The 9,430-nt window shown below is 40.4% G+C and overlaps 2 protein-coding genes across 4 annotated transcripts in view; one reads left to right on the top strand and one right to left on the bottom strand.

Moving 5' to 3' along the window:
* Window positions 1-2,173, top strand: part of ezrb (ezrin b) — a 27,183-nt gene extending 25,010 nt beyond the window's left edge. The window contains exon 13 of the mRNA XM_024291701.2: window positions 1,073-2,173. Coding sequence (XP_024147469.1) covers window positions 1,073-1,237 — 165 coding nt within the window. The 3' untranslated portion in view covers window positions 1,238-2,173. The remainder of the gene's footprint in view (window positions 1-1,072) is intronic.
* Window positions 2,174-2,234: 61 nt separating this feature from the next.
* Window positions 2,235-9,137, bottom strand: sytl3 (synaptotagmin-like 3). 3 transcript variants are annotated; one of them, XM_036210534.1, is made up of 14 exons: window positions 8,993-9,137; window positions 6,072-6,324; window positions 5,655-5,864; window positions 5,373-5,440; window positions 5,237-5,288; window positions 5,099-5,165; window positions 4,937-5,009; window positions 4,583-4,698; window positions 4,267-4,389; window positions 4,026-4,195; window positions 3,858-3,954; window positions 3,599-3,769; window positions 2,959-3,019; window positions 2,235-2,618 (listed from the first exon to the last, which is right to left on the bottom strand). In XM_036210534.1, the coding sequence occupies exons 2-13, from the start codon at window positions 6,167-6,169 to the stop codon at window positions 2,984-2,986; spliced, it is 1,281 nt and encodes a 426-aa protein (XP_036066427.1). In that variant the 5' UTR covers window positions 6,170-6,324; window positions 8,993-9,137; the 3' UTR covers window positions 2,235-2,618; window positions 2,959-2,983. The 3 variants fall into 3 exon arrangements, with proteins under 3 accessions (XP_036066427.1, XP_024147139.1, XP_036066426.1); XM_024291371.2 differs by lacking the exon at window positions 8,993-9,137 and adding an exon at window positions 7,744-7,878; XM_036210533.1 differs by lacking the exon at window positions 8,993-9,137 and having other exon boundaries at window positions 6,072-6,446.
* Between the last annotated feature and the right edge of the window lie 293 nt (window positions 9,138-9,430).

Here is a 9,430-nt window from a genome sequence, read left to right as displayed (position 1 = left end):
CCAACTACATTCATGACCACGCTCAACGATGAAGATTTTACTGATGCATTAAGCTACGGTCACATATAAAACTGCCACTGTGCAGTGGTGAGGCATTGGCAGAATCTTCACGAACAGCTGTTGCATGATTTTTGAGAGTAGCACGTGCAAGCGGTGGTAGGTGGGAGGGGTTACTCTCAGTGCTCCTCTGTCCCCTTATAGAGGTTGTGTGTATAGACTGAGGCATGAAAAATTAGAGGGAACATTCCTGCTACCGACCATCACTGTATGACCTCCAAATGTGCCACGGCGGTGATTGACCAGTGTCAAAAGATGCCAAACAATCGTCAAGTTGACATTTAATTTAAACTTTTTCTTAAAATATCAGCAGTCGTTGCACAGTGAGTAATGATGCTACTAACGCTATCAGATTACAAGTGGCACTCCATGCCCACCAGCTGATTTTTCTTTAAAAAAAGGCTTTTAGTTACACTACAGATGTAGAACTATTGATGCTACGCCTTGGATCAATCAAAAATTGCAAAATTGAAATTTGGAAAACAAGGTTTTTTTGTTTTTTTTTGTTCTGTATTTGATTAAAACTTTCTGTTCTCCTGGTTGGCAAAGGGAATTACAAAGTACAAAATAGTACAAAACAATAGAAAGATGAGAGGAACATTAACAGGAACTGGGAGTTGAACCCAGAATCTTAAAGAATAAATATTGTCATTGCTAACTAGCTCCATATATTTTGCTAGATTATTGGAACTCTTTAAAACTAAAAATAAGCCCGCTAAGATGCTTCTAGATGCATAATTTAGGGAGTATTTTTTGCACTTTACTCCACCACAGAATGCATATTCTGCAGGGGGAGATGATTACAGTAAACTTTCTCAATGATCAAACACAGAGTAGTCATTTCAGACAAAAGGCGGGACATCTCTGTGGCTCCGAGGGGAAGAGTCATGGTGACATTTCAGTGCTCAGCCTGTGGTTTATCTTTTGTTGTTAGTGGCACTTTTATGGGGGATTTTTTTTTTTCTTCCCTTCTTGGCTCATGCGGCTTCTCCATATCTCCTTTCCCTCCTTCAAGGCCTTGACGTCAGAGCTGGCTCAGGCTCGGGATGAATCCAAGAACACCCAGAACGACCTCCTCCACTCCGAGAACGTGCGGGCCGGCCGAGACAAATACAAAACCCTGCGACAGATCCGACAGGGCAACACCAAGCAGAGGATCGACGAGTTCGAAGCCTTATAAACGGCCTCTGGTGCTTCACCGCTTACCCTTTCTGAATGATCCCGCTTCTGTTAGCACACCCCACGGCAGACTAAACCGGAGAACGGCAGAGGCACACACAAACTCCCGCTGAAGTTAAAGAAAGTGCCAAAACCAACTTTCCTTTTCCATTTCTTAGTGTTATAAATTGTGTTTAGATTCGCCGAACCTATTTGTTTAAAGCCAAATCTTCTATAAAGTAGATGTTCTTCATTCAAAGCTTTACTTTATTGTAAATTTATTTGCAGCGACCACTCAGAAAGGGGAAGAACCAACAATATTTTGGAATACTTCCATTTATTTTTACTGTTGCAAACCTATAGGTTCAAATCTAGCTATGACATATTTATATTGTATATGGGACATAAAAAAGGGTGTTTGAACTTTGTATATTTTTGCTATTTACTCACTAGGAATTAGTTTTAAAAGCTTATTTTGACAGAAACAATCACAGTCTTATGTTGGATATGTTTTAAATCAAGAGATTTAATTGTAAATTATTATTTTTTACTGCAGGACATATCCAGCTGCATGCTATTCCAATCTTGGTACTTTTGATTTATTTTTTTTGCATGCAGCTCTGTGCTGAGCGGGACACTGAGGTGTTCATGTATTATATTTGTTTCTGTCTGAACTCACTGTTCCTCAAGTGTCCTTTCTCTTTAGCACCGACATCTCAACAACTAAAATTAAAATCAACTTTTTTTCCTCTATTATTAATATTATTTTTTATGTTCGACCTTCATTTCGGTTGAAATGAGCGTGAAATTCAGTGTAAGAACAAACTCCTCTCTGGACTAGAGTAGTATTTACTGACGTTGTAATGAAAAATGCACATGAATGCTGGCCTTTGTTTAGGAACCGGATTTTATAATGAGGTGTTTGACATACTGGCAATAAAAAACTCTTCATCTCGCATCGCCGTGTGGCTCTCTGCATCTGAATATCGTGTTTGCATGCTTGAAAAGGGAGGTAAACACACATTTCAATAATTTATTTTCACAAGAAAACACTTCCACGACATAAATTATTTGCAAATGTAGGGAAATAAATACAGCATACAGGTAAAGTGCAGCCTCTTAAATACATAAATACATCGACGTGCTCTTCGCACAAAGAATTCCAGGTCAGTGAGATCAGATCTGTGCACTTCCTCTGAGACAAGAAAGACGGCATTGTTGAAGGAGGGGGGCTGAAGAGTCTGGGAGGTGGGCATGTTTTCCTGTGAAGAACTGCTGCCTGTGAAGGGCGTCTGCCTTCAGATTTCATCCGTCAGGTCTGTAAAATGCCCTAAAAACGTGGCGTCAAAGAAGAACGGGGATGCTTGACGCCACTGCAATCCTCGCTGCCAGCGTTGGAACACCTACAACACAACATACACACAAATTATAGAAAAAAAAACACCCTCACACCTATTTAACACTTGCCTTTAAATGCGAGCACACCAGAGCACACACAGCATTCCCTACAGGCCACAATGAGAGTATTTACTCTCTGACGCAGGCGTTCTGATCAATGTTTGCCTTCATAAAGTGTTTGGCACATTTGATAAAAGACACTGTGCCACTTAAATTGTGGAGATGCGACAAAAATAGGCCTTTTACTGACCTCTAGTGGTGGAATAATGAACTTCAGATGATAAACGTTGAAAATAAAACTTTCAAAAGTTAATCCATCAACTGTGACGTCCCAAATTTGCTCACCTGAGTCATTTCAGCTTCTTTGGTTTCAGTCATTTTGCTCCGCAGTGACCCCATCTCGACTCTACATCCAAAAACAAAAAAAGTGAGTTGGAACCAATTCTGTAGCAGTTGTTTGATAGATTCGGATTTATATAAATGCACAAATATTCCACAAAAACTAAAGTTGTTTTATACTTAAAATTAGTTGGGGACAAATAGAATTAATGTGATGAAAATTGTGATTTTAGCATTTTCTTGTGGCATTTTCCTCACGATGGAGGACATATTTTAAAAAAAATAATCTTAAAATTGCATTTCTGAGGAATTCTTTATTCAAATTGTTGTGAATCAGGAGCTGAAAAAAATACCATTTGAAAAAAAAAACCAAAAAACAAATGTTTGGCATGGAAAATATGATAAGTTGGGGGTGTGAGGGGCTGTAAGCTAGCGGGAGAGCAACGGAAAGGGGAAGTGGGGCGGGGTTCCACCCACTACTCAGAGGGGAATTTCTAATGAACTCCTTTAGAAACTGTTCTTAAAAAAATAATGCTTTAAAAATGGTCTAAAAATGACCTAAGAATCATTAAAATTGATCAAAATATAATTTGAGAGGATCTTTCAACCTTTTTTATTTTATTTTTACTGTATATGATGCTCTCACCTTTGGACAAAGTGGGTACCAGTGAAAGCGCTGAGGGGATTTGTCATCGTATCTCCACCCATCCAGAGGGATAAGTACTTCCCCGAGGAACACTCTCCTTTTCAGGGTCCCTGAATGCCACACGGAGGCGTGCAGTCTCTTTCCAAAAAGCAGGTGGCGCTCTATGTCATACTATTGCAGAAAGAAATAAAAATCAGATGAAAATTAAAAGTAATCAGTCATAGAAATGAATAAAAATGAGCAGCTTTCCTATTTTTACCTTCACAAGTTCATTATAAATGGGGTCTGTGGTGTTTCGCTTCACTGATGTTTTCAGTTTGCTGCTTTTATCTGGCAGCACGTACAGTTTCACATACCTACAAAGAGATCGATAGTAATTAGAATCTGCAGACACAACACCATCAGCTGTTATGAAAGCTGTTCTCACGGGTTGCACTTCTTCCTCTTGCTATCTCCGTGAGTGAGGTTTCTGCAGGCGCCCACTGTGACCTCCAGGCAGAGAGCGCTGCTGTTGTAGACCACAGACAGTTCTAGCTCCCCTGTGACAGAGACGCCATCAAAGAGGCCGCAGTCTGCATTGATGCTGCTGATGCTGCCCTGGAAGCAACAAAAACTTAAGTCTTAAAGGAAACCTAAAGAGAACAGTCATTTAAAGCCTCCTGACTCACGTTTCTTCCTCCAGAATGCTCAGAACTGAAGGAGGCTTCATCCTCTGCTCCAGTAGAGGAGCCCTCCATGTCACTGTCTTTGCTTTTCTTGAACAAGTTTGGAAGGCTTGGGACTTTGAAAAGCTGCAAAACATGTTTTTTTTATTAATACACAATAAAAATAAAATAAAAAAACTTGTTGATCTTCAATCCTTTTGATAAATTCCCTCTCATCACCAGCAGGGGGCAGTGTAACGCAAACTCCTAAAAATGAGTTCCTGCTGTCTTATAGTTTTGGTTTTGCAAATTTTTTTATGACGTTTTAAAAGCGACTTACAAGGCTGGATTTGTTGATGTTAGTGTCAGAAAGGCTCTTCTGGTTGCTGCTCTTGAAAAACGGTCTGTTGTCCACTTGCAGAAAGTCGACCCGCACGTCATTATGAGAGTTGGACTCTGCAACACATTTACACACTTAAAAGCAACCTGAATAATTTGCAAAAATCTGCGGTGAAGAAGCAGGACTTCCTCATCAGTTAGCAATCTGCTGACATCAGTATCTGGTTTTCTAAGCATCCTTCCTCTGTTTGCACTTTCAGCTTCTTAAGATAGAGAGATTATGTCCACAGGAAGTCACGTTTTTCATTCTCTCGCATCAAGGTACTGCATTATGTTAGCAAATAAGGGAACTCACCTCTAATTTGACATTTAAATGAAACCATAATGTCTTCCATTGATTTGGTGAACGACTTTGAACTCTTCAGCTCCTAAAAAGCCAAAGAAAACACAAATAAATGTATAAAACTTGAATATTTTTTTACCTTTTCAGTAAAGTAAATAAAAGTGCTTTGTTTACCCCGAATCTTCCCACAGACTGATAATCTTTGTTGGGTGGAGGTGTGGGAGGCACGACGGATATGTGACTGTAACATAAAGAGGAGGTGAAAACCCAGGATTATTTCCAGAGGAGTAGGTGAGTAAAGGTAAATCTCACCTCAGCCCACTGTAGATTTTCAACAGCATGTCTCCAACGGTTTCATATTTATCTGTGAAACATTATAAAAAATGTTGATAATTAATTGTGTTTCCAAAAATGTCTCATTATTTTGACATTTGGGGTGAAAACTCACCTTTTGCGAGTGGAAATTTCTTCGCCTTCTCCTCCAGAAACCATTCTCCTGACATAATTTTCACTTCTCTGGAGAAAGCAAACACAAAATTCACACAATCAAAAACCTGGAATTAAAAAACTGTGTTCAAATATCTGTTAAAATGGATACATTTTCATGTAAAAATAATTTTTCTTTCATTTAAAATGGATTTAGGACATTTATTGGGACATTATTACACTTGGATAAGCTACTCTGAGGTTTTTTTTAGATTTTTATGCACATTAATTAATGTATCCCTACCTGTATGCGTGGCACACCGTGCACTTCCAGTTTTCTGCTCCCACGCGGCACCTCCTGCAGATTCTGTGGCTGCAGCCGCAGCACACAGCGCCGGAGTTCCAGAATTTTCCCAGAGGCCTTTGGCAGCGGGCGCAGGTCCGCTCCCCATACTGACGGGCGAAATTCTTTGCACCCCTCCTCCGTAGATCCTGAAGCTCACACTTCATCCTCCTGGGGCGACAAGGGGAAAAGGTCAAATCTGGTTTTTGTGGAGTTTCATCTAAAAAAACATAATTTCTCCATAAATCGAAACTAACTGGAAACTTTTGTCTTAACTGATATTTTCATTTTTCTTCTGTTTTTCAGATGATTGTTGCTCCAGCTATGACTCCTCTCAGCATCACTCAGCATTTTTCCACCAGAGCAGAAATGACTCACCTGATCCGGTCCTCTTCAACTGCTCTCAGCTGCTTGTCTCTCCGAAGAACCTCCAGAACTTTTTCTCGCTCCAGAACCTGAAGGTAACTTAAATCCATTTTGAACCGACTGCTTCTGCTCTCTGTGGCTCTCTGTCTGTCCTCTCTGCTTGGCTGCTTCTTTTCTCACAGTCTCCTCCTCCTCCTCCTCTTCAACACCTCCCATTTACTGGTCTCACTCTCAGAGCTCCTCTTACGTCCCCGACAGCTGATACCTAGAAAACACCGGGGAAAACCCACTCTTCAGTCATTTATGTCCAGATGTCTGTTTCCCCAGACCCAAATCTGCTCAGGATCTTGAATATTTTACGCTACACTTCCTCTTCTTATCTCCTCCCCTGCCTCAGCATCAGCACCATATTTTTACTTCAAGTATTCAACATTTTGCTTTAAAAAACCCATTCCTTCCGCTGGAGGAAGTGCAGTGATGCTTCACTGATTACTGCAACAAACCAAAGGCCAGCGCTTGCATTATTGATGACTGATTTTGTTTCTTTTTCTATTTTGAAGAAAAAAACCCATGAATGCATAAAAAAAACATTTTTAATTGTATTTGAGGCAGCTAAAGTGTAATAAGACAGCTCTTCGGTTTCTTTTAAGTTATCATTTCTTGACATCCTAATCTATAGATTTCAAAGTAACTGTGACGGTTCTTACGTCAATTGTCAAGAAAATTACTGATTGGGTTTCTGACATGATCTTACAGATATAAACAATAATTTAGTTGCAAAAGATGTTCTAGATTTGAAAAAATATATATATTTAGATAAGAGAAACTTCAATGTAATGAACAGAAATCCTCAAATGTTCTAAAAAGTCACACAGAAACATTAAATTATTTGAATTCTAAGCTTGATGACATGTTTTTTGGACGACAGCCTGCATTTGCAGATAAGAGCTCGTCCTTGTTACTAACCACAAATGCCAGGAAGCCTTGAGGACACAATCAGTGCCAGGTTTGATTTATCCTCGTGGCTCTGAAGTGGACACAGCCGTTATCTTTCCCCTCCTGACGTTAAACCTCAGAAGCAAAAGGGCGCCAGACGAGGTCTTTGCACGTTTTATCAACGAAAGCCCACTCATTGCGAGCACAATGGTTAAGCAGTGGCTGAACATCCGAGAACAGAAATGATATCACACACCACATGAATGACAGTAAAAAGCACCGGAGCTGATCATCACGGGGGCCAAATTTGGAACTCCTGAGCCATGAGAACGACCACAGCTTTTGGGGGGGCTTGGGTATTTTTTTTTCTTTTGACGCATAGCTTCCTGTTTCACTTGAGACACCTACAGCCAATTTCTAAAGAAAGCAGAAAACGAATGAACCGAAACTAAGGGATGTCCTAGTTTATAACCTATTTATTTTTGGGCGAAAACTGTAAAATAGAAACTGTATCAATGAATGAACTTGTAGAAAAAGTCACTGACACTTGTCACTTTGATACAGAGAAAGTGCAAAGACAGAACTACTAAACACAGAACACAAATCTGATTGCATTCGCTTTTGCAACTGACAAGCGGTTTCTGCATCTTATAACTCCGTCACACTGAAAGCAAGGCCGGCCTCGTTGCAGAGAAACTGGGTCACAGCAGAGGAAGAAGGTGCAGAGCAAAGATCTGCCGGATCTCACCGTGCTGCATCACCCGAGTGGTCAGCAGGAGGAAGTGGCAGCATTTTAAAGAAAACGTGCATGCAACAGCTTCCTTCCTTCCTTCTTGATGCCACGCATTGCTGCACTATGGTGCAAGCTCAGTGCAAGCGGTTAGTCGTGTCTCACATTTGGAAAAAAGATGGCTTTCTTAAAGGTGCAATCATTGCAAAGGCTGTTATTTCCCTTTTGCAATCGACTATTACCACAGGTTAGAACTTTATTTTGCTTTTATGGAAAAATTTGTACAAAATAAAGTTTTTTTTAAATCAAGGATTAGCAATTATCTTGTGGATTCACACTCATTAAGGATGCCTAAATACAAATCTGGTCATTTTAGTTCAATGCAACTCAATTTTATTCATATACCCCAATATCTCATTGGAATTCACACCATAAAATATAACAAAAAATAGCTCAAAACTGAACAGACTAAATAAAACGTGTTATCCCGTAGACCCTCCTTCCAAAAACTCGTAAAAAACCTGATTCAGGAGAAAAAAAAATCTTCGGGTTGAAGGAAGGACAGGCGGTTTACCAGGACTGTGAAAGAAGAATTAGCTTATCTAACTGCACAACTAGTTGAATAGAGTTCATCCAGATATGACTGGCGGACAGGTGGGGGCGAGGTCCACAGCCAAGGCGAGCCAGAGGCGAGGTCCACGGCAGAGAACAGGTGATTATTATTGTTTTGAAAATTCAAATGAAAATATGAAGGTTCAAACCGAAGTAAATTCATAAAATAAAATAATATAAAAACAAATGGAACCAGATGGGTGCTGCACGTGCTGAATCCATCATGGCTTTGCTGCTGTATACAGACTGAACATGCTTTAGTTCCCACCTGAGTGACTCGAATTTAACACAGGAAGTTGGTTGCAACAGCTCAACCACAGCAGGGAGAAAGTTCACATCATTCTCAAATAAAAGTACATCATGTACAAACCACATCGTGCTGTAATGCTGTCTGGTTGCTCATTAACAAAACCAAAAACTACAAAAAATATTTATTCACAAGTTTTTGAAACCAGTTTTTGAGTGTGACCTATTACACCACAGGGATTGGTTTTCTACCACTGGAGTTCACGCCAACGCTTTCTTGTGGAGGGTCACCAGGTCCGGTCCTCTTTGTGCCTGAGGAGGGTTTCTGTAGCCTCATTTCCACTGAGCGGTCCGGTATTTTGGGCATTTCTATTGTAAAACCGACCCGTTAAACAGTACCAAACCGTACCTTTTGGGGGCCCTCATTCGAAAGTGGAGTGGAATGGTTGGGGTGGAGCCACTGTAGGCACCTGTTGATTGGTAGAAAGTGATGAACATTAGAAAGCAGAGAAACAAGTAGAAGAGAGGGTTAACTGAGTGGAAATAGTCACAAGAATTAACTGGACCGGACCGCTCAGTGGAAACGCTCGCCAGAATTAACTGGACTGTACCGGACCGCTCAGTGGAAAAGAGGCATACGTTAACCCTCAAATCACTTTGGCTGCAAGAACCTTTTTTTTCTGGTTTAACTCCTTTTTTAGTTCTTCTGGGTCCCCTCCTCCCAAGTGTTTTGAGGTTTGGGCATCTGGGATCTGCCCTTTTGAGGAGGGGTACTGTAAGGATTTTGTGCTAGCTTTTTTGTGACATTTTTTGTCTTGTTTCATTTTCCTAGTCAGTCACCAGTTCC

Source organism: Oryzias melastigma, linkage group LG24, assembly GCF_002922805.2.
Source record: "Oryzias melastigma strain HK-1 linkage group LG24, ASM292280v2, whole genome shotgun sequence".
Taxonomy (NCBI): domain Eukaryota; kingdom Metazoa; phylum Chordata; class Actinopteri; order Beloniformes; family Adrianichthyidae; genus Oryzias; species Oryzias melastigma.
Note: the sequence above shows the minus strand (reverse complement) of the source record. Positions and strands in the feature narration are given on the sequence as shown.

Bases quoted from the DNA above. Each gene is read 5' to 3' on its own strand.
- sytl3 (XM_036210534.1), bottom strand. From the start codon at position 6,169: ATGGATTTAAGTTACCTTCAGGTTCTGGAGCGAGAAAAAGTTCTGGAG. The intron at 5,010-5,098 runs GTAAACAAAGCA...TTGGCTTTTTAG, and splicing joins AGTCTGTGGGAAGATTCGGG to GAGCTGAAGAGTTCAAAGTC. The intron at 3,955-4,025 runs GTGAGAACAGCT...ATCTCTTTGTAG, and splicing joins AAGAGGAAGAAGTGCAACCC to GTATGTGAAACTGTACGTGC.